This window comes from Tachysurus vachellii, chromosome 14 (genome assembly GCF_030014155.1).
Source record: "Tachysurus vachellii isolate PV-2020 chromosome 14, HZAU_Pvac_v1, whole genome shotgun sequence".
Classification (NCBI taxonomy): domain Eukaryota; kingdom Metazoa; phylum Chordata; class Actinopteri; order Siluriformes; family Bagridae; genus Tachysurus; species Tachysurus vachellii.
The window spans coordinates 4,648,508-4,673,471 of NC_083473.1; the positions used below are offsets into that span (position 1 = coordinate 4,648,508).

Here is a 24,964-nt window from a genome sequence, read left to right on the forward strand (position 1 = left end):
TCTATATAAACATGACAAACATCATTCACAATAGAAATCAAGGCGTTATAAGGCGTTATAAGCGCAGAATAGTCGTTATATCATTACGCATTAAAGACAAGAAGTGAGAAAGTTTACTCACCGGGTCCGTTATACGGTTATACGTCATGCGCCTAACATGCATGAAAGTGTGTGTGTGTGTGTGTGTGTGTGTGTGTGTGTGTGTGTGTGTGTGCTCACCTCCTGATTTTGCTCTCCCTGCAGAGTTCTCTCTATCCAGCTCACACACACACACGGTTCCCTCTATCCAGCTCTCTCTCTCTCTCTCTCTCTCTCTCTCTCTCTCTCTCTCTCTCTCTCTCTCTCTCTCACACACACACACACACACACACACTGCTGCAGTCCGGCCCTAGAAATGACAGCGAAGCAGCTGCTCCCCGGTGCTCTCACGCGGCTCTGACGTCATCGCAGCAAAGCGTCACACGCGCAGCGTCAACTTTCAATTTGTTTTTTTTTGTTTTTTTTTTGTTTTTTTTTTGCTTTCCGGTTAATTAGCTTTAAATATGCATCTCGTTAACGATTTAACCGCAGTGCAGTCATGCAGATAAGGATATTGTTAATGTTCTGAGATAAAGTGCACTCATAAGCTCACATGCTACTCAGGACTGCAGTGAAAAGTCATAGAGAAATAAAGCAGGACTTTAATTGTCTTTACTTATTTATATACTTTCTTTATCTATTTTTTTTTAATCATTTATGGTGAATATAATAATTAGCAAGGAAATGTTGTTAATTGTGGTATTTAATTGTTATGTAAATATATGTAAGATAACAAGCAATTAATTAATTAATCATTTAACTTTATGGAAAAATGACATCCTTTGTGTTTTTATGTTGTTGTCTCGTTTTATCTTGTTTTGTCTCGTTTTTAAAATTTAATATGTGACTGTTGTTGTGCCGCCTGACTGAATAAAAAAAAAATCAAAAATCAAAGTTAAGAAAAATGAGTAAGGGCTAAAAAGGAGATCTGAGTAATCATACTTTAATAAATGTCTTACTCAAAGTGACTTTAAATTAAAATAGAATGATTAAAAAAACAAAGATTTAAAAAGTGGGGGTCACGGTGGCTTAGTGGTTAGCAGTAGCACGTTCACCTCACACCTCCAGGCCTGGGGGTTCGATTCCCACCTCCGACCTTGTGTGTGTGGAGTTTGCATGTTCTCCCTGTGCCTCGGGGGTTTCCTCCGGGTACTCCGGTTTCCTCCCCCGGTCCAAAGACATGCATGGTAGGTTGATTGGCATCTCTGGAAAATTGTCTGTAGTGTGTGAGTGTGTGAGTGAATGAGAGTGTGTGTGTGCCCTGTGAAGGGTTGGCACTCCATCCAGGGTGTATCCTGCCTTGATGCCCGATGACGCCTGAGATAGGCACAGGCTACCCGTGACCTGAGGTAGTTCGGATAAGCGGTAGAAAATGAATGAATGAATGATTTTATTAGTTTATTAATTGCGATTAACAAATGAGAATTGTCACGAAACAACTTTACAGAAATCTGGATTAGGATTAAGATTTATTCCTCATAAACAAACAGTGAAAAGGAATTATTAGACAAAACAAATGACCTAAAACTGTCAGAAGAGTATTTTTGTTTTCATTGTTTTGCCTGAAAGTTTGCAATATTTGCCGTTAGCTACAGTTTGACTTGCTGTCTAGACAGTTTGTACTAAAACGGATGCTAGTGTAACCTGGTAGTAGCAAAGGAAACAGGTTAACGTGGTTAAATATAAACAGTTAGTACATTGGGGAAAAACCCTTCCAACAGCATGAATTTTAAATGAGATGCCTTCTAGGAGAGCAAGGAACACTACAGAGCTACATGTGTGTGACAGTTGAGATCCTGACCGAGCTATTTTTGTAAGAGCACAGGGTCATTCCCGTAATACGGCTAGGAATTCAGAGCAGCACAAACACCCACACACACACACACACACCCACACACACACACACACACAGTCAGGCTTACATGCTCATACTTTACACACCCATACTATTATAATCTCAGTCTCCCTGTAGGGTGGTCTGGGTTCTGTCAGTAACTAAAGACTCCATGAAGTAACACTACAGTTCCCATAGTTTCATGACTCCGTCTGCACTTAAAATTATTATATCTTTTTTAATATTATATCTCAGCTCTCTTGAATTCTTGATTGTGATTAGACAGAAGATCACATTCCCATAACAGCAGCTCTGACAGACATTCAGTACTTCAGTAGTTCACTGGTTTATATTAATTGTTAATTGCATATCATTGCTCTAGTGTGTTATCGTTTCCATAGTAACAGTTTGTTCACAGGGACTGGAACACACGATGTTGTACATGAATATGTAAAAAAAATAGTAGTTGAAGATTCTAGATTTTATTTGTCTCAAATACAGTTATATCAAGATATATTTTGCAGTGCAGTTGTTGCTGAAGGTTTTGATAAAGTTCCGTATGAGATGTCAAATCAAATCAATGTTTATTTAATATTAATTAATAAATTTATATTGCTGTATTTTTATTATTTCAGTTATCAATTATCAATTATTTTTAATGAAACAGGGCTTATTCAGACTATTTTTCTATTCACTTGTTCACATATTTTAGTTTTTTTTATCATATTAAAAGGTGGTCAATCTGGCATGATAACATATAATCTACACATAAAATACACTACTGAACTTACAACCTTTCGATCAGTAGTCCAAGACCTTAACCTCTAGGCTACCACATCCCCCTACTGACCGTGATCTGAATGATTTAAGCTCTTTTTGGGAAGAAGAGCGTGAAAGCCATTTCATATACAAGCGCCTTTTTAGGTACAGTAACAGCTCTCCGAGATGGTTGATACATGTGACATAGACCATTGGGTGTCAGGATCACGCCCAGATTTTTACTTGTACCATGTGTTTTTGTTTAGGTTTAGTGTTCACATGTCTACCTCGCCCTTGTCTAATCCCTTCTCGCCTCAGCACACCTGTTCCTCATGTGCCTAATTTGTCCCCTCTGTGTTCCCTTTTTTTTCAAGTTTGGGTTTTTTAATCTCCAAGAAGACACCCACTTTTCTGACAGAAGCATTACCCCACTCACAGACCCAGCGGGATTGCTTCTAGCCTGGCACCGAAAAAATTGGGGGAGCATCTTTTCTATATCCCTTGTATAACTTTTTTTCCCCTGGACTTCTGGTTTTATTTTTCTTTTGGTTTTTTGTTTTTCTGTGGACATTGCTCCGCATCTGTTCCAGTGGGGAATGCCACTCCACTTCCAGTTTCCCACGGAGGATGCTGCCTCACTTCTTGCTCGCAGGGGATGTTGCAGGCCTGTATCTGGTTTTTATTTTGCTCCTGTGGTGGAGGTGGCAGAGGATTTTTCTGTACGTGGGTCTGGGGGTGGCTTGGCAGGGGTTTATCATGCGGACTTCTGCTCAGGTGTGGCTGTCGCTTAGCCCTTCTGCTTAGCTGTGGATGTTGCTTGGCCTTTCTGCTCCTCGGCTGTGGACGTTGCTCGGCCCTTCTGTTCGGCTGTGGATGTCGCTCGGCCCTTCTGCTCGGCTGTGGACGTCGCTCGGCCCTTCTGTTCGGCTGTGGACGTCGCTCGGCTCTTCTGCTCGGCTGTGGACGTCGCTTGGCCCTTCTGTTCGGCTGTGGACATCGGTCGGCCCTTCTGTTCGGCTATGGACGTCGCTCGGCTCTTCTGCTCGGCTGTGGACGTCGCTTGGCCCTTCAGTTCGGCTTTGGACGTCGCTCGGCCCTTCTGCTCGGCTGTGGATGTCTCTCGGCCTTTCTGCTTTGCTGTGGACGTCGCTCGGCCTTTCTGCTCGGCCGTGGATGTTGCTCGGCCTTTCTGCTCGGTCGTGGACTTTGCTCGGCCCTTCTGTTCGGCTGTGGATGTCTCTCTGCCTTTCTGCTTTGCTGTGGACGTCGCTCGGCCTTTCTGCTCGGCTGTGGACGTTGCTCGGCCTTTCTGCTCGGCCGTGGATGTTGCTCGGCCTTTCTGCTAGGCCGTGGGGCCGTGGACGTTGCTCGGCCTTTCTGCTAGGCCATGAACGTTGCTCCTCCTTTCTGCTTGCTTGTGGATGTCGCTCGGCCGCCTAGGGCTACGCTGCTGTGTGCCTAGCTCCCCCCACCTGCCTCGGTCCCACTACCTGCCTTGCCATGTGCCTTGCTTTCCCCTCCTGGATCTTGCCAGGATCATTGTACCCCTCTGACCCTCTGTACCATTTGTTTTTGTTTAAGTTTTGTACGTACTAATTCCTTCCTGCCTCAGCACACCTCATTCCTCATGTGTCTAATTTGATGCTGGAGCAGAGGAAATGGTTGAAGCCACCAGGTCTTAGATGAGGAAGTGCAAACCACTTACCTGCCACTCGGTGAACAAACAAAATCATCTCAATAATTTCAGACAAGTGGAGGCAAAAGCAGAGGCTAAAGGAGAAGTTGACACAGCAGTTGAGGTGGACATTAAGGCTGTAGCTGACATTTAAACAGATGCCAAGGCCAAAGTTGAGTCAGCAGCTAAGGCAGTTGAGGCTAGAGCAGAAGTCAAACAGAAGCTGAGGCTGAAGTTGAGTCAGCAGCTGAGGTGGAAGCAGAGAGGGAAATTCAGAATGAAGCTGAAACTGAGGCAGAAGCTGAGGGAGAAGTTAAAGCTATGGCTGAGTAGGAAGCTGAGGCAGAATCTGAACCTGGGACTGAAGCACAACCTGAAGAGTGTCTGAAAAAGAAAAGGACCAGGAGATTAACCAGAGGTGGAAAGATAAAAACAAGTCCCAGGTCCAAAAACCAGGTATAAATATTAATATCATGTCCTGAGGTCAGGATTGTAGATGGAGAGCTGCTGATATTAATGTAAATTTGAACTGAGGCGCTTTATCTACCTCAATTAATACAATCTAAACAATAAATATGTCACATTTTAATCTTGTGAATCATCTGACTTTTTTCAGAAGAAGGTATCAGGTAGGGCATCTGGCATAAAACATGCCAAATTTAAACATGTATCTGTGTAAATTCCATACCGGATTGGTAAAGAACAAGGTTAACAATGACCGCCACTGGCACTGTTGACCTACAGGGTGCCAGCAGAAATTGGGCTACTGTTGGTTGAGGAAGGAGGAGAGGGAGAAGAGTTTGTACAGTAGGCAGAGAGAGAAGAGAAAAAGGCAGTAGTACAGGTCTGAGAATAGGGACTCAACGTACAATGACAAGGAAAGGTAGAGAGCTGGCTTACATGATGGAGAGAAGGAAGGTAGATATACTGTGTGTGCTGGAATCCAGGTGGAAGGGGAACAAAATACGTAGTATTGGAGGGGGACACCATTTTGTTATGGTGTGATAGGAAGAGAAATGGGGTAGGGGTGATCCTGAAGAATGAGTTTGTGAGGAATGTTTTAGAGGTGAAAAGACTGGCAGACAGGATAATCAAGTTGAAGTAAGAAATTTAAGAGGTAATGTTGAATGTGGTCAGTGGTTATGCTCCACAAGTAAATGAGAGATTCTAGAGTGAGTTAGATGAAGTGATGAAGAGTATTCCCAGATGCCAGAGAGTAGTGATTGGTGCAGACTTCAATGGGGAAACAAAGGTGATGAGGACGTGATGGGCAGGTTCGGTGTTAAGGAAAGGAACCTAGAAGGACAGGTGGTGGTGGACTTTGCTAAGCGGGTGGAAATGACGGTATATAACACTTATTTCCAGAAGAGAGAGGAACATAGAGTTACATATAAGAGTGGAGGTATGAGTTACAGCTAAACAACATTTGATGTAGACGAGGCAATCTGAGAGAGATTCATGACTGCAAAGTGGTGGTAGGAGAGAGTGTAGCCAGACAGCATTATATGGTGATGTTTAGGATGGCTCTGGTGGTCAGGAAGAAGAGGAGAGGAAAGACAGACAAGAAGACCAAGTGGTGAAGCTGAAAAAATGAAAAATGTTGTGAGGAATTCAGACAGAAGCTGAGACAGGCTTTGGGTGGTCAGGAAGAGCTTCCAGATGACTGGGAAACTACAGCAGAAGTGATCAGGGAGACTGGAAAGAGAAAAGAAGATAAGGAAACATTGTGGTGGAACAAGGAAGTCCAGGACAGCATTCAGAGGAAGAGGCTAGCTAAAAAGAAGTAAGGTGTAGAAAAGACTAAAGAAAGTAGACAGGATTACAAGGAATCGCAGCCCAGAGTGTAGAGGGACATGGCAAAGGCCAAACAGAAAGCATACGATGAGTTGTATGCCAGGTCAGACTCAAGGGAAGGTGAGAAGGACTAGTTCAGATTACCAAGACTGAGAGATAAAGAAGGGAAGGATGTGCAACAGATAAGGCTGATTAAAGATAGAGATGGAAAGGTGCTAACAGGCGAGAAGGGTGTGCAGAGAAGGTAGAAGGAATATTTTGGGGAGCTGTTGAATGAGGAAAATGAGAGGGAAAGACAGGGTGGATGAGATGAATATTTTATAGCAGGAAATATCAAAGATTTTAAAGGATGAGTTGAGGAAGGCTCTGAGGAAAATCAAGAGTGGAAAGGCTGTTGGTCCAGATGACATACCCGTGGAGGTGTGGAAGTGTCTAGGAGAGACAGCAGTGAAGTTTCTATTTAGATTGTTCAACAACATTTTTAAGAGTGAGAAGATGCCTGAGAAATGGTGGAGAAGTGTTTTAGTGCCGATCTTGTGCTGTAGGTCAGACAGAGGAGTTCAAGGTGGAGGTGGGCTACATCAGGATCGGCTTTGAGTCCCTTCTTGTTTGGTGATGGACAAGTTGACTGATGAAGACTAAAATAAAAAAATATCAAAATCATTGGGTGGGCAAGATACAAATTTGGACCTACACTCTGCTGTCGCCAGCCCAGGTTTAAAGTCACTGAGAAAAACTGATGGGAAACTGAGTCTGGAATGCCAATGTAGATCCTGGGGAAGAAGAAGAAGAAGAAGAAGAAGAAGAAGAAGAAGAAGAAGAAGAAGAAGAAGCTTTTATTTTTGTCACATATACTTGAAATTCTTTCTTCACATATCTCAGCTTTGGAAGATGGGCTCAGAGCACAGGGTCAGCCATGATGCAGCACCCACGCAAGCAGAAGAGTAAAGAGCCTCAGGGGCCCAACAATAGTAGCTGAACATTCTACTTGATCAGTAGGACAGTGTCTGCTAGTGTGGGAGTTCAGGTGTGTTGTGGGTAATGGAGTCCAGTGCCACAATAATGGTGAGCTGTGGTGTGTTCTAGGAGTTGGAATTTGCAGAACTGACACTTACTCAGGCAGCCGTTAGGAACAACTTTGACATAAGTAAAGCATATTATAATCATTCTCATGGCTAGATCAGGAAGCTGTCTGTTGTTGATGGATATGATACAGTGTGTGTTTACAAAAAAGTTACATTTAGCAAAAAATTTATTTATTTTCCACTATGTATGGTGATTTATTGGAGTAAATACGCATTTTATTGTCAAACAAAAACCTTAATTTATGGTTTTGTTGTTTATTGAAAATGGGTGACAGAACAGTGTCTACATCTCCATTTTCTTCAGTCAAGAGTTCAAGTATCTAGATTCATTCATTCATTCATTTTCTACCGCTTATCCGACTACCTCGGGTCACTGGGAGCCTGTGCTGGGAGCCTCTCAGGCGTCATCGGGCATCAAGGCAGGATACACCCTGGACGGAGTGGACGGACCCATCACAGGGCACACACACACACACACACACACACACACACACAATCACACACTACGGACAATTTTCCAGAGATGCCAATCAACCTACCATACATGTCTTTGGACTGGGGGAGGAAACCGGAGTACCGGGAGGAAACCCCCAGGGCACGTGGAGAACATGCAAACTCCACACACACAAGGCGGAGGCGGGAATCGAACCCCCAACCCTGGAGGTGTGAGGCGAACGTGCTAACCACTAAGCCACCGTGCCCTGTGTCTAGATTCCTCTAGAAAAAAAAGATCATGTTTCAAGTTTGACGTTTTCATTTGTCTTACTCTCAGATTTTACTGCATGAATTTATAGAATCTTTAAGAGTTACTCTGCAGATTACATGCGTGACCATTTTACATATACAAAGAGGATACAGTGTTAAGCATTAGCAATTAAATTACACAGCTTGGCTGTACTCATGAAGCAAAAACAGGAAATTAATTTGCAGCTGTTTGTCCTAAAGATGATATACATAATATACATTTAGAGAGACAAGTCCAAGAACAAATGATAATAAACACAAAACAAGACTATCAAGGAAGCATAACATTGTAGATGAAAACTTAGGAATAAAGAATTACAAAAGCTCTAGATTGTTGGATAGACTTGAAATGTCCATCCAGCAATGTTTGGGAGTATAATTGCAAAGCTGTTGCTGTTCTCTGGTGCTCTCTAGTGCGCAGGCATGTCACTGCAGCTAGACTACACTCAATCAACATGGAACATTTTCATCATGTAAAACTTTTCAAAATCCCTTCATCAAGCCATGTCACATGACACAAGTGCAATTTTCATATCAAGCACGTCTCAGTCCGATCTCACCAAGCACTCCGAAGCTAAGAATGGATGATTTATGAATAAGGCTGGGAAGTTCTGAGAAAAAGAGGTTTTTTTTGGTCTGCAATTCTGCAGCGTGGGAGGGACAAACAGACCACACTTGTATATAATGTGCAGAAAAATGTTTAAAAAATTCATTTTGCTTCAGGAGATTAAACAGAACTGATTCTAAGAGCATCAGAATTTCTGCAAAGAAGGTAAAGAAAGCTGTTTATTTTCTAAAAGCATTTATAGTAAAATAAATTCTATTTTCATTGCACAGTTATAAATTATTATTATTATTATTATTATTATTATTATTATTATTATTATTATTATTTAATAAACTGCAGGTGTAATTAAGCAAATACATCCAGTGCACACTTGTGGCTTTTTACACACTTGTTGAGCTTTAATAAAGTAAAAAAAAAAAAAATTATTGTTTTTTTCAATTTAGTCATTATCATTTCAATTCTTTTTAATTTGTGATCTTTTTGCAAGCAATAATTTTATTTCACAAACAATTAATTTTGTTTTCACCTAATAATCATTAAAAATAATAATCATTTTCTGCATGCAGTGTTTTTATAGGTTGTTTAATTTTACATGCAATTTAAAAATGTATTTGTTTGTGTGATTAAAAAAAAACCTATTCTTTATCATTCAAAATTAAAAAGCAATTCATTTTTTCACATTAGATTAGATTAGTTTGTAAAATCATACATAATATGTTTAATATACATTTTTTAAAAACAATATTTTTTTATATATATATTATATAATTATTTATTTATTTATTATATTATTCGCATTACATCATGTGATCACAAGCCATAACATGCTGAAATGATCTTTCATCTGCTTTTTCCAGGTTATCTCGTATTATTGCTTAATTACATGTAAAACTTTGAGAGCTGCTCTGCAAGTGCATAAAGAATAAAACATTCCCTGTTTCATGTTTGTTTAAACTGAAGATTAGACTGAAATATAAACGTGTGTTCAGTGTTGTGGAGCCATCGTGGGTCTCGAGACAAACTCTAGAGCTCCAGCATGCCGGAGCAGATTCCGTATAAGATTAGCAGGGCTTTAATGGGACACTGGAGAAAGCTCGGTCACAACGAGTGAGTGTGCAGGACTGCTGCTGCTGACAAACTCCTGAATGCAGCTTTGTTTCGCTTGCTGTATTGTTCAAAGGAAAGCAGCCAAGATCTGGAGCTGTCCACTGTGTCCTACAGCAAGAGAGTGGAGTACTCACTGCTCACACACAATGTAGACTATTGTTAACACTGAAGAGTTAGACAGGCCGAGCAGTCTGTTAAAGGAACAGATGGATTTATTGTTGATCAATTACAAAACATGATCAATGATCGCAGTTATGCTAACAGTAAATGTAGAGCAGGGTTATCCTGATGTCTCTCAAAAACAATGGTTTAATCTTGGTAATGTGTAGGAAGGAAGGAAGGAAGGAAGGAAGAAAGGAAGAAAGAAAGAAAGAAAGAAAGAAAGAAAGAAAGAAAGAAAGAAACTTATTAAAACTCTATGAAATTAGACACTGACGTGAGACACTGAGACGTGAGACACTGAGATGTAAGACATTGAGACATGAGACACTGAGATTAGACAGTGAGATGTTAGACCCTGAGATTAGACAGTGAGGTTTTAGACACTGAGACGTGAGACACTGAGATGTAAGACATTGAGACATGAGACACTGAGATTAGACAGTGAGATGTTAGACCCTGAGATTAGACAGTGAGGTGTTAGACACTGAGACGTGAGACACTGAGATGTGAGACACTGAGATTAGACACTGAGATGTTAGACATTGAGATGTGTGAGACTGAGAAGTGAGACACTGAGGAGTGAGACACTGAGAAGTGAGGCACTGAGATGTGAGGTACTGAGATGTGAGACAATAAGATGTGAGGCACTAAAATTAAACAGTGAGATGTTATACATTGAGATTAGACAATGAGACATGAGACACTGAGACGTGAGACACTGAGACGTGAGACACTGAGACGTGAGACACTGAGATGTGAGACACTGAAATTAGACAATGAGATATGAGACACTGAGAATAGACATTGAGGTCTTAGAAACTGAGACATTAGACACTGAGAAGTGAGACACTGAGATGTGAGACACTGAGACATGAGACACTGAGATTAGACATTGAGATGTTAGACACTGAGATGTTAGACAAGGAGACATTAGACAATGAGACATTAGACAGTGAGATGTGAGACAAAGACATTAGACACTGAGCTGTGAGACACAGAGACTTTAGACACTGAGACTTTATATACTTATTCTCAGTGTCTCACATCTCACTGTCTAATTTCAGTGTCTCATGTCTCAGAGTCTAATATCTCACTGTCTAATCTCATGTCTCAGTGTCTCATGTGTGAGACTGAGAAGTGAGACACTGAGGAGTGAGACACTGAGGTGTGAGGCACTGAGACGTGAGACACTGAGACGTGAGACACTGAAATTAGACAGTGAGATGTGATACACTGAGAATAGACAGTGAAGTCTTAGAAACAGACATTAGACACTGAGACATGAGACACTGAGACGTGAGACACTGAGATGTGAGACACTGAGACGTGAGACACTGAGATTAGACATTGAGGTGTTAGACACTGAGACGTTAGACAATGAGACATTAGACAGTGAGATGTGAGACAAAGACATTAGACACTGAGACTTCAGACAGTTAGATGTGTGAGATTGAGAAGTGAGACAATGAGTGAGACACTGAAAAGTGAGGCACTGAAAAGTGAGGCACTGAAATGTGAGGCACTGCGATGTGAGGCACTGAGATGTGAGACACCGAGATGTGAGACAATGAGAAATGAGGCACTAAGATTAAACAGTGAGATGTTATACACTGAGATTAGACAATGAGATGTTAGACACTGAGAATTAGACACTGAGATGTGAAACATTGAGATTAGACTGTGAGATGTTAGACTCTGAGACCTAGACAATGAGACGTTAGAAACTGAGACAGTAAGATGTGTGACACTGAGACGTAAGACACTGAGATGTAAGACACAGACATTAGAGAGTGAGATGTTAGACACTGTAACATTATACAGCAAGATGTTAGACACTAAGACATTAGACACTGAGACATTATACACTGAGACTTTAGACAGTGAGCTGTTTGAGACAAGAAACACTGAGAAGTGAGACATTGAGAAGTAAGACAGAGATATGAGACACTGAGACCTGAGACGTTAGACACTGTGACATTAGATACTGAGACGAGAGTTTCGAGGTTTTCTCAAAGCAGCTTTACAGAATATTAAAGAAATCTAGAATAAAAATCATAGTTTAATTTTAGACTTACAGTATATTTAAATTCTTTTTTTTTAACTATATCCCTCACTGCCTCATGTCCTGGTGTAAAGATCAGTGCAGTCATACCTGAACAATGCTAAGTGCATGTTACTAGAACAGCATACATTGTAGAACAAACACTGCATATCGGTTAAGTGAGGAAACTTCTTTAACTTATCTGATCCCCAGCTGAGCGAGTAGAAAATTCACCCCTTCATATGGGGCATATATCGATAGAAGTAATGTGAGTAGCTCTGTACATATAAAACAACAGTTCCCTTTTAATCCTCAGTCTTTAATCCTACTACATGTGAAATAATAACACGCTCCTTCTGCTCCCTATGAAGGCATGACTCCGGCTTTCAGTGAGACGGTGAGCGCCACCGTGCCACTGTGTGAGTGTGAGAATTATTAACTTCACTGCTTTCATCTCAACATGACATTGAACACAATTTTTTATGAAACCCTCCAGACTACTTTTAGGCTCCGTCCCCAAACAAACTCCTGCCATTAGCACTCTCATATCACACAGATGATAAAACAAATTGCTGTAGGCGGGATTTATAAAGTGACCCCAGGGTTTTAAAATAACACAATGTATATTTTTCTTTCCCTTCGTCACTCCAGCCTGAGACGAGAATTCAATACAGGTAAGCACCAATTACCACAAAAATCATGGCTTTCTTACAGACAGACAGACAGTCAGACAGACAGATAGATAGATCGATAGATGCATAAACATGTGATGAATAAATATTCTGATACTATTTTTCTTTTTGTTTATTTCCTGATAATTTTTCTGAACAAAGCATTCAGTAACAAAAAGAAAATCAGAAAAAAAAATCTGAATATAAACTTATAAAATAGAATAAAATGATATTTATCTAGGGGAGGCACGGTGGCTTAGTGGTTAGCACGTTCGCCTCACACCTCCAGGGTTGGGGGTTCGATTCCCGCCTCCGCCTTGTGTGTGTGGAGTTTGTATGTTCTCCCCGTGCCTCGGGGGTTTCCTCCGGGTACTCCGGTTTCCTCCCCCGGTCCAAAGACATGCATGGTAGGTTGATTGGCATCTCTGGAAAAATTGTCCGTAGTGTGTGAGTGCGTGAGTGAATGAGAGTGTGTGTGTGTGTGTGCCCTGTGATGGGTTGGCACTCCGTCCAGGGTGTATCCTGCCTTGATGCCCGATGACGCCTGAGAGGCACAGGCTCCCAGTGACCCGAAGTAGTTCGGATAAGCGGTAGAAAATGAATGTATGATATTTGTATTTTTCTGCTCTTTATTAAAAGTCCATACGTTCTGTGCTCTCATATTCTGTAGTTTTACAACATGGACTCGAACACTGACAATGACTTAACATCTAAAGCTTAATTAAGTTGAAACAACTTAATTTTAATTACAAAATGTTGTATCTAAGATATTCTAATTTATTTATTTTTATTTCATTCTACTCAGAAATGATCATACAATTTGTTTAATTAATGTTTTTGAGAATAAGTGACTTATTTTACCTATCAGAATAAATAACACAGCAATTCTAGCTTTATGACAAATCTGTATTTATTATAAAACCAATACTTGGGCAAAATGATCAATTATCCAGGACTCCTAGGAAAATAGAAGCATCTTAGTTTCTCTTAGTTACTTTGTAACTGGATTTATTTAAAGAAAAAAATATAAAAAATGTATAATAATAATAATAATAATAATAATAATAATAATAATAATAATAATAATAATAATAAATCACTGGAAATGTGATAAATATATTTCAACAACATAGACAAAATTGGCAGATTATTGGGTCCACCTAGCCTTAACTACATCTGCTTATCTGCTGTATCTGTATGAACGTTAAAACTTTGGCATAAAATGTGCAACAATAGCCCATTTCCTCACATTTTTAGGACAGCAGATTTTTTTTTAGAGACATAACCTTCGGGTTAGCTTTCAGACCATCCAGCTCAAGAAATATTTTTTGAAACACCTCAAAATTATTTTTAATTTCTTTTGTGTAGCTGAGGTTGATTGCGTACTGTATATTAGCCCTTGTTAGGCTCCAGGTACATCCAGGTGTTGCAGGACTTCTTTTCCCTCAGTAACAATCCTTACGCTGGCTGAGTCAGAATTTATATCACCTCTAGTTACGATAATCTTCATTACTTCATTCGTAATATCCACATCATCCTAAGTAGGTCAGAATCGGGTGTCAGTGTTTTTAAAAGTCATATTTAAAAATCTGAGTAATACAACTTTGTGTGTGTCAGAACGTAAGTCTTCTGATAAACGTTGTCTCTAGGTTTACAGTGGTGATCCTATTGAATTCACAAATAAAACAGTCACAATGTGTTAATGTAAAAAATTTGCCAATATAGCACGTACTATAAAATGAAAAAAGATGTTTACCTGAATTGCATCAAAAAGAGCAGTCCGTCTGTCTTTTAAGTCACCGACTGGTGGTGCTTGATCGATAACTTCCTGCTTGTGAATGAAGAATGTCTTTGCACTGATGATCTACCTGTTGTTCCTCTTCTTTACTTCATTAAGGAGCTCCACTCTTTCACGTTCCAAAATTCATTGTGTTTCTCCTTGTGGGTGAAGGGGGTAAATAGTTCACCTATGCCTTTCTGGGCTTTTTTATTTTTTTTGCAGGTACTTATTCATGTGATCGCTTCTTTTTAAGAGAGTTCACATCAAGTTCAGGGCAGACTCTCTCAGTTTCGATCTATAATTTCCCATTTTATATTTTAGTTTTTGTTGCCATCCGTAGCATCCATTATACGAACCCAGTTCTTTAAGACAATGTTGTGCTTTTCCAAAAGGCCAAACTACACTACAAAAAAAATTAAGAGCTTTTCATGATCTGACAGTGAAACCTTATGAAAGAAACTATTTGAAACCAATTTTTCTGACTTCAAATGTAAAGAAATGAGCCTGCTGCCTAACACCAAACATTGTGCAGCAGATCGTTAAATGAAAAAATGAACTAGCTTATTATTTAACTTTGTCTTTACCTACGTTTCTACAACATGGTGGCTTTGGCAGCCTGTGTTTACAGACACAGAATGTTATATTCAGCTAAACTGTTAACTGGCATAATTATTGTTTAACTTCACACAAAAACAGTCATCAAGATAAGATCATTAATCTGCCGCTATAAAACTGTACATAAAGTCTGTTTGAACACACTAGCTAGCTAAAACTCCATTAACTTTAGAATCGATGAATTAGCTTAGGACACGCTGTAATTTTAGTTTAAGTGTTGTGTGACTGAGAAGAAAATGGCTTCTGAGATTAAAACAAATCAGAAACAGTTACTCACCAATAGCCTCGAATCTATTTCAAACGTGCAGTTTTCCCGTTTCTCCAGCTCCTCGTTATACTTTACTGACTAACCCCATGAATCATTTCTTAGGCAGTGTGTTTCAGTTTCCCAGTTGCTGTTGATAAAAGCATCCCTAGAAAATGATGCTCCCACCACCATGCTTCAAATTCTGATTTGTAACTCTACAAAATGTGAATAGTTTATATAAGGAATTGCTTTTTGTGTTTGATTTTCCTCTTAGAAGATTGTTTTCTTTACCACTTTGTTGCCCAAATAAATAAATTGGTCTCAGGTGTTATCTCAGATACAAATAGGACAAAGCTACTAGTGCTCATGTATCAGTGTTCACATACCTCACTGGCTCTCTTAGATCATGTCCCTGCAAAAGGTCGGTTCGTTCCTGCGTGGTCTGTCCCGCAGGAAGCCTCTAGACCCAGAAGGTGAGGAGTCCACGTTCCGCCGCTGTCTCGGCACTATAGATCTGGTGGCTCTCGGTGTGGGCAGCACGCTGGGTGCCGGTGTCTACGTGCTCTCAGGTGAGGTGGCCAGATCTCTGTCTGGCCCCAGCATCATCGTCTCCTTCCTCATTGCTGCTCTGGCCTCCATCTTCGCCGGACTCTGCTATGCTGAATTCGGCTCCCGAGTACCAAAGACTGGATCGGCATATCTCTACAGCTACGTGACTGTGGGCGAGGTGTGGGCTTTCATCACCGGCTGGAACCTGCTGCTCTCCTACATCATAGGTGGGAAAACTGAACACAAAAATGGTGAATAGTTTGGTTAAAGAAAAGATGGTGTGGTAGTTTGACAGGAAAGAGCTGCAATAGAGATAAAGGTGGACGAATAAGCACAAAACATCGAGAAAACACATGATGTTAAATAAAAACAATTGTTTTTAATTTCTCAGTTTAAATTTCTTTCTAAAGTTTATACATTATCATATTTTTCATATCTATTATTTTACAAAATTCCAATTAAACACTCCTGTTTTACTTTATTCTCATCTGTGACAACATGATCAAAATATTTTAATTGCTAAAAAATGTTTAAATTAATTATAAAGAAATCAAAAAACATGTAAAAAAAAAAAGAAAGAAAAAGAAAAAAAAACTTTCTAGCTAGACCTAATTATGTTTTTTATTTTTATTTATTAATATATTTTAAATAAATCTAAAAATTTAGAAATATATATTCAATCCTGTGGGTTTACACTCTACAGTAAAGCAGCACATGTGTATTCAGTATATTCACTTTACATTGTGCATCAGTGGTCATGTTTATATTTATTTAAAGATCCAGAGAAAGTTCATTGTTTACCTAAAAAGACTAAAAAATCTGTATAAAATATGATTTCATGCTCTGATAGAGGAAGAAATGTGTTCCTCTGAGTAACTGGATTCTTCTTGCTGGTGTAGGTGCCTCCAGCGTGGCCCGAGCCTGGAGTGGCACTTTTGACGATATGCTCGGAAATGTGATGTCGAAATACTTCAGCAAACACGCAGCCATGGGCCTGCCAGGCCTGGCTCCTTACCCAGACTTCTTTGCAGCGGGCCTTATTTTGCTTCTCGCCGGTACTGAAAGCTCTTTCAGGTCATTTCAGCCACTCTTATATACGGAGTCTATAAACCCAGAATCTAAAACCTGTTCTTCTGAATCGCAGGTCTTCTTGCATTCGGCGTGAAAGAATCGACGACGGTCAACAAGGTCTTCACGAGCGTTAACATTCTGGTGTTGGTGTTTGTCATCATCACTGGCTTCATCAAGGGGAAACTGGAGAACTGGTATATCAGTGAGGAAACATTAGTGAATGTCACAGCAGAACTCGAGTAAGCCTGAACTCCTGAAAAGCTCTAAAGTCTGATACAGGACATACAGACATCACCATACACACATCTGCAGTGCTGTCTTTACAGAAACCTGACGTCCACAGTCAACGTTACCTCCGAATTCGGCCACGGCGGCTTTTTTCCCTACGGCTTTGAGGGCACGCTGGCAGGAGCTGCCACTTGCTTCTATGCATTCGTAGGGTTTGACTGCATTGCGACTACGGGTAATTTAAATGTGTGTGTGTGTGTGTTGCTACTAAATGAAGTTTAGAGGTCATTTGTGACATTTTAAGCACAAGCCTTATCTTTACTTTTTACTCAGCTGATCTTTAGTATTCAACCAATGCAACCTTATATTAATTATATTTAAATGTTGCATTTGGACATTTACACACAAAACATACAGGTATACAAAAAATTGGAAAAACTTTAGATTTAAATAATAATTATAACTAGAATGTACATTTCCTGAAGAAAATGTGAATGGTGCTTGTACGTGGCAAGTTCCCCTCATCGTGCTGATTGTTTTAATATGTCACATGTCCATGTTGGGCTAATTGTTTTTCACGCGACATCACATGATGTCACGTGACGTGACCAGAATACACGTGAGGCAGTTCCCCTCATTGTGCTGATCGTTTTGATATGTCACATGTCCATGTTGTGCTAATTTTTGATTTTCACGTGACATCACGTGACATCATCAGAATACCCGTGAGCGAGTTCCCCTCATTGTTCTGAGTGTTTTGATATGTCACATGTCCACGTTGTTCAAATTTTCCATTCATTTCTATGGAATTTTCTTGCTCGCTTTTTCGTCCGCTGTGCAAACATCGTTTGTCGGATCGCTTATAAAAGTCATAGCACACCTCTACTCCATGAGCCGGTCGATTTGACACCTCATTCATGAGCACCATTAATAATAATATGAAGAAGAAGAAGAAGAAGAAGAAGAAGAAGAAGAAGAATATCCATTGACATTAATTTAGGAATTAAGGAAAAGTTAGAAATAAAAGTCTTTAGAGTGTGATTTATAATGTTTAAATTGTGGAAATATCTGGAGCATTGGGAATAACTGTGAATGTGTTATTATAGGTGAGGAGGTGAAGAACCCCCAGAAGTCCATCCCACTGGGCATTGTATTTGCACTGCTCATCTGTTTCCTGGCTTATTTCGGCGTTTCAGCTGCTCTCACACTAATGATGCCGTACTACCTGCTGAACATCCACAGCCCTCTGCCTGTCGCCTTCGCCTACGTAGGCTGGTCTGCCGCCAAGTACGTAGTCGCCGTGGGATCCCTGTGTGCACTCTCTACTAGGTAAACAGAATTCTAGGAGATATCCTGATTAATACAGATTGATGCACTCTGAAAGTGAGACTGAAAGAAAGTAAATCTGTATTTCAAAGCCTCCTGGGATCCATGTTCCCGATGCCTCGAGTGATCTTTGCCATGGCTAGAGACGGCCTCCTCTTCAAAGTGTTGTGTAAAGTCAGCTCGAGGCAAAGTCCCGCCACAGCCACCCTCACCTCCGGCTCTGTCGCAGGTAAGGAAAGAGACTCTGAAACACACAAGTGATGTTTTGAGCTTAAAAATACACGAATGCGGCATAGAATTAAAACATTACATTAAAACACATTTTTCCCAGTTTCAAAAATATTGGCACCCCACACACGTAAAACTTGGAGACATTTCATTTACAGCATTTGGCAGACCCCCTTATCCATTCATTCATTCATCTTCTACTGCTTATCCGAACTACCTCGGGTCACGGGGAGCCTGTGTCTATCTCAGGCGTCATCGGGCATCAAGGCAGGATACACCCTGGATGGAGTGCCAACCCATCACAGGGCACACACACACACTCATTCACTCACGCAATCACACACTAGGGACAATTTTCCAGAGATACCAATCAACCTACCATGCATGTCTTTGGACCAGGGGAGGAAACTGGAGTACCCAGAGGAAACCCCCGAGGCACGGGGAGAACATGCAAACTCCACATACACAAGGTGGAGGCGGGAATCGAACCCCGACCCTGGAGGTGTGAGGCGAACGTGCTAACCACTAAGCCACCGTGGCATCGCGTGGCTTTTCCCACCCTGAAAACCCCATGTGAATGTACTGACCTTCTCACCAGCTGATGAATGGACATCAGTGGACACAAAAGGCTAAAAAGAGAATAAAAACAGAGACATATTCTTTGCTTTATCCTCAGCTATAATGGCGCTGTTATTTGACCTGAAGGCTCTGGTTGATATGATGTCGATTGGGACTCTGTTCGCCTACACACTTGTGGCCATTTGCATTCTCATACTGAGGTCAGTGTTCATGCTCAATGCCTCTGACACACCCTTATGGATCGGCAATCATTTTATTCTCTACTAAATGTTTGTTTCTCTTTAGGTACCGTGAGACTGAATCTGCAGAGAATGAAATAAGCATTACTTCGGTGTCAAAGTTCAGATTTTTAAATCCTCCATCATACCCGACCAAGGAAACGTCAAACACCGTCACCGTCTGCACCGTGTTTATCGGTACGTTCCCCTGAACCCTTAAACACTCTCACATTTACACACATTTCAGTATAAGACACTTCATCTGTACTCATACTGACTTGTTTGGTTTAGTTTATTAAATACTTTACAATTGCCTTTACAATATTTTAATTCTCACAACCAACTGTTATTCATTCACTTTATCCTAACTGCTTTATTCTGGTCACAGGGTCACAGTGGGTTTGGAGTCTTTCCCATGAATGCCGGGTGTGTGTGTGTGAGAGTGGGAGACATCCTTTACACACACATTTATATCCACCTAGGGCCTAGAATTCACATTCTAGCATTCTAGCAGTTAGCATGTTTTTGGGAGGTGCAAGGAACGCAGAGAACCCATAGTGGACCCTTTGGACACAGACAGAAAATGTGATCGTCAGGTTTTGTAGTAAGAGACGGATTATTAACATTTAACAAGTAAAACACATACACAAAAAACCTCTAGAACATGAATATATTTGTCAACATGGAAATGTACATAGGAAAAACAGCAAAGCTGGAAAAAGTCTAGACAATGAGTTCTATCGAAGTACCTGATCCTGATCCAGGTGCATCCAGGACCAATCTGCTCAATCTGAAGCACTTACTGTAATTGTATATCAAAATTTTTATAACTTCGTACACAAATTACATACTTCTTTTACCTCAATTAACCTTAATTTACCTCAAAACATGTTCTGACATATTTGGTGTTTGACATTTGCTTCTTTGAAAATAGCTAACAAGTAAGTAAGTCTGTCTATTCCAAAATAGACATTAAGATTTCAACTTTCGTACAATTCTGTCTACAAAATGTGGGCGGAGTCTACAGTAAGGCGGAGCCATACTGACCGGCCACCCCATAATGTTACAAAGTTGAGCTACACATTGAGTTCGTGTGCATAGATGACAGAAACTGTCATGATCTACATCAACGTGTGTGTGTGTGGGTGTGTATGGGTGTGTGTGTGTGTGCTTGTGTGTATGTGTGTGTGTGTGTGTGTGTGTGTGTGTGTGTGTGTGTGTGTGAGACATCACTGGATTTTGAATGAGAGACTTCTTATACTTGCAGACCTCCATTCCAATCCAAAAGACTCACTTTAGACTTTAGTTTAAACTTTAGACACCAAACACGGTTTGGCTGATTGTTCTGGAAATCAATAAATTGTTCTTTAATGTACTATATAAAAAAATAACTACACAAATCACCCAAATGTGTTACATAAAATCACTCAGTAGTGTGTAATTTAAGAGTGTGATGTTTTTCTTGTCGCTCTCGGTCCGGTGCTCCACAGTCTTCATGGTGGTGGTCCTGACCGTTCTGCTGTCCAAAGCCATCACATCACTGCTTCGGCTGGAGGTCTGGAGTCTGGTGTGTGTGTCTGTGACCCTCTTCTTAATGTTGCTCAGCACACTGGTGATCTGGAGGCAGCCTCAGAATCCCACTAAAGCAGCCTTCATGGTGAGAAAACACACACACACACACATCCTCACAATTCTTAAGACCATGCAATGTAGCAAACTAGTCCTACACCTATCCCTAAACCCTAACCATAACCTCATTCATCAGAAGATAATCATTTGGCTTATTTCCTCTTTCCCTTGTGGGGTCCTGCCAAATGTCCCAGCAAGAACATAACAATAAGATATTTTTGGGGACATTTGATCCTTATTGACATACCAATACACAATGTGTGGTCAACTCCATTTGCAAACTCCCACAGCTTGTTCCTTGTGCAATTTGACCTCTGCAAGTGATCCAAAGTGCAGCTGAGTGACAAGTTTCCAACCTTCCTACTTTCTCCCACACCACTCTATTATTATACACTCTCCGCTGGCTTCCTGTAGCTGTTTAATCAGATATAAACAGTGATGCTTTTCTACAAAGTTAAAAAGCAGACCAGCACCTTCTGATCTCAAAGGTCTTATCACACTTCAGACTGCACCATAAATACAACACTTTGGAATATACAATAACTCCCAGAACACAATGCAATCAACAAACATGGCCTTCATGATCTACAATGTCTTGCAGCCACTACGGTCAGGTCAAAAGATCTGAAGTGCAGAAATACAGGACATAAGCATACATACAATCAAAAGGACAGGACATAAAGTGTGTGTGAGTAACTTAAAGGTCTCAGGTATAATGCCTGACTGACAGTGTAAATGTGTGTAACTGGGAAGTTGAGTCCGGAAGGCCAGGTTCATAGGTCGTGGTGCATGATGGGAGATGAAGTTTGTGGACTTAACCTAAGTAACCTAGTTAACCTAACACACAGTAGAATTGATCTGATTCTTATTTTTTTTTTTTTTTGAACAATTGTCCACATCACTCTCTATACAGGTGCCTTTTCTGCCTTTACTTCCTGTGGTGAGTACATTCATCAACATTTACCTGATGGTTCAACTCGGAGGAGCCACCTGGATCCGCTACGCTGTCTGGATGGCTGTGGGTAAGTAATGAGGGGTTATGGGTTACAGCAAAAGGGGTTCATTGGGGTATTGGGGTTCTTTTTAACAAGAATGTTTTATAAACACTTTTGGAGAGCCATGAAGCTTTTATATTCAAATAGTTCTATAAGTCAAAAAAGGGTGTAAGGTGACGTGAGTGCCATTACTTTTGGTGTTGTACTGTATCTCTGTATCTAGCAATATTGTAGACAAAATGTGCTGCATTTTCTCATCTAAATTTGTAAATAATAATAATAATAATAAGGAGAAGAAGAAGAAGAAGAAGAAGAAGAAGAAGAAGAAGTAGGCCTTCAAACTGGAACGATCTATAAAGATCTATGTTTTGGGTCCATTCACTTCAACAAAAATGGTTCTTTGTCAGGGTGTGTGGTTACATATTTTTGTAGAACATTTCCATTGTGCAGAAGGTTCTCTGTAGTGGAAAAGGTTCTTTATGGCACTGAGAAAAAAATGGGTTGCTTTAACCCTTGTATGTTGTTCGTATTTTTGTTACTCAGACAGTGTTGGTGGGTCTGCTGGACCTGCTGAAATGTTTGGGGTTTTTAATTCAACAGAATCAAAAATTTGATGTTAAAATACTCTACAGATGTTTACTTCAACCCAATGACAAGCAATATAAACGTCAGGCGGAATCCTCGTATCTCCAAAACCGTTATTTTTCAGGAAATTAAAAAAACGCCGTACCTTATCTGCAGTGCACAGGGTTTAGTCCGCGTTGCAGTGGATTGTCTTGCGCTAAATTCCTGTCCTCAGACGAGCACCAGAACTAGCGGGGGTCAAGATTTTTTTTTCTTTGAGCCCAGTGTTTTGAAGACATTTACCTCAGAAGACGTGTTGATTCGTTGCGACTCTTCTTGAGGAGAAATATGCCGTGAAGCTCTCCCGCGGAGTGAGGAAGAGGTGGACAGTTGAAGTGTCCAATGGAGTTATGAGATTTGCGCTCAAGCTATTTTCAAGACTTTAGATTGGTTAATAACTTGTAAAAATAACAGACCCACGTGGGGACTGACCAATAGCATCGATATGTGAAAAAATATGAAATTGACCAAATTTGGACATACGAGGTTTCCGCCCGACAGCGACGATATATGGTTAATATTTGTCCTTTACCTTTATTACATCTCATATTTTAATTAAAGTGCTACTTGTTTTTTGTTGTTTTCTTAATAAAACGTAATAAAAAAAAGAAAATCAAATCTCATCAAGTTATGAGTGGGAAAAAAATCAACAAATTTACAAGGAAGCAAAGTTTTTCAAAACTATTGATGTTTATGAATATGGGGTCCCACAGACCTGAACACCATACAAGGGTAAAGAACTATTTGTTAACTGTTTTTGGGGGAGATTCTTTGGGGAACCAGAAATAGTTCTTCTGCAGCATCACTGTGAAAACCTTGTTTGGTTTCTGGAATCTATATATTTAAGAGTATAAGGAGCAATTAGGAGCGATTTTAGGTTTATTCCTTTAAAGAGTGTGCTTCTTTTTTCTAGTGTTAAAATTGCATTGTCCTGAGAGGGTGTATAGTAGATCTTTGTGTGTGTGTGTGTGTGTGTGTGTGTGTGTGTGTGTGTGTGTGGTTTTACCCTCTACAGGACTCTTGATCTACTTTGGGTATGGAGTGAGGAACAGCGTCCAGAAACAGAGACTGCTGGGAAACATGAGCAACCTGGAAACTACAGATGTAACCGCAGAGAAAGACATAACTAAAGGACAAAATTTATAACACCAGCGTCTAAAGATCAAATACTGTGCTTAGAGATCACCTTATTATGAGGAGTTTAACACACGTTTGTTAACATTATGACATAATGGTGGAACAATGATTCATTTTTATATAAGATTTTATAAGAAAATGTTTCATATTCTGAACAGAGCCATGACTCACACTGTGGTCTGATAACTGGCACTTTACGGAAAATAAAATATTACTCCATGGACATATGGATATATTTTCCATAATATTTTAAGACACAAAATATTCACCAATAAAGAAACTAAAGACAAAACTTTTATTTAGATTTTAAATAAAACTCTACAATCGAGTTCAGATCTACGCAAAGAAACTACTGAGATGTTTTATGAACATGATTAAAAAGCCCAACAGGGTTCTTACTAAACCCGCTGTAATGCTTCATACCTCCAAAATGTGTATGTTCATAATAATAACAGAGAGATTATTAGCGACACACATGACTGGGTCACGCCGTACACATCATTACCTCTACAGTCTAAACTCATTCACCCTGATTTCATCTTTTCTTCAAAGTAAATGTTAAAATTTGAAGGTTTTTATCTTTAACCATTAAAATTCAGTGTAAGATTATCAACAGAGGGAAAAACCACACATCACACAATGAACGCCAATAGAGTCCTGGCTCATTTTAGATCAGATTCACGGAAAGAAAATGTATTAGTTTAGGAAGTGTCCACGTTTATCCAGCTGCAGAAACAGACGGTGTGTGTGTGTGTGTGTGTGTGTGTGTGTGTGTGTGTGTGTGTGACATCACTGGATTTTGTGTGTCTACACACACATTGAAAATGTCCTATAAGTTCATTTCCATTATGCCGGCGCAACAGAAAGCTGGTGTACTGTGAAAATGGGTAATGATAGTTCAAGGAGCATCAAAGATACAGCAAGGTATGAAAACAGTGTGCAAAGCAAAATAAAAACCAGACAAACACCATCATAAGGAAAAGATTTGGTAATGTCACATTTTATTTGTCACAGAAAAGAATACAAATAAACTAGGAATATAAATTTCAGTTAAATTACGGTTAAAATAAAATCGCTTGTACGTGTGTAAAAAGGAAAGGAAAGGAAAGTATTTGGAAAAATATAAAAACTATTTATTTCAGTGAGTCTATTGTTTGTAAAGTGCAACATTCACTCATTTTCTACCGCTTATCCGAACTACCTCGGGTCACGGGGAGCCT

The 24,964-nt window shown here is 40.1% G+C and overlaps 3 protein-coding genes across 4 annotated transcripts in view; 2 read left to right on the forward strand and 1 right to left on the reverse strand.

Moving 5' to 3' along the window:
* anxa6 (annexin A6) overlaps positions 1 to 336 on the reverse strand; it is a 33,483-nt gene extending 33,147 nt beyond the window's left edge. The window contains exon 1 of one of the 2 annotated variants that reach the window (XM_060886600.1): positions 220 to 336. The gene's annotated coding sequence lies outside the window, so the exon portion shown is untranslated. Of the gene's footprint in view, positions 1 to 121; positions 198 to 219 lie in introns of those variants that run through there. The other variant, XM_060886601.1, reaches the window with a different exon arrangement.
* The window catches only part of gpx3 (glutathione peroxidase 3), a 257,310-nt gene that overhangs the window by 79,153 nt on the left and 153,193 nt on the right, over positions 1 to 24,964 (forward strand). The gene's annotated exons all lie outside the window — the stretch shown is intronic.
* LOC132857106 (cationic amino acid transporter 2-like) lies at positions 12,371 to 23,967 on the forward strand. Its single transcript, XM_060887084.1, has 12 exons — positions 12,371 to 12,521; positions 15,564 to 15,936; positions 16,609 to 16,764; positions 16,854 to 17,019; positions 17,107 to 17,243; positions 18,115 to 18,337; positions 18,427 to 18,563; positions 19,239 to 19,341; positions 19,427 to 19,557; positions 20,850 to 21,016; positions 21,902 to 22,010; positions 23,623 to 23,967. Exons 2-12 carry the CDS (start codon positions 15,567 to 15,569, stop codon positions 23,751 to 23,753), a joined length of 1,830 nt encoding a protein of 609 aa, XP_060743067.1. The 5' UTR covers positions 12,371 to 12,521; positions 15,564 to 15,566; the 3' UTR covers positions 23,754 to 23,967.

Bases quoted from the DNA above. Each gene is read 5' to 3' on its own strand.
- LOC132857106 (XM_060887084.1), top strand. From the start codon at position 15,567: ATGTCCCTGCAAAAGGTCGGTTCGTTCCTGCGTGGTCTGTCCCGCAGG. The intron at 21,017-21,901 runs GTGAGAAAACAC...CTCTCTATACAG, and splicing joins CCACTAAAGCAGCCTTCATG to GTGCCTTTTCTGCCTTTACT. The intron at 22,011-23,622 runs GTAAGTAATGAG...TACCCTCTACAG, and splicing joins CGCTGTCTGGATGGCTGTGG to GACTCTTGATCTACTTTGGG.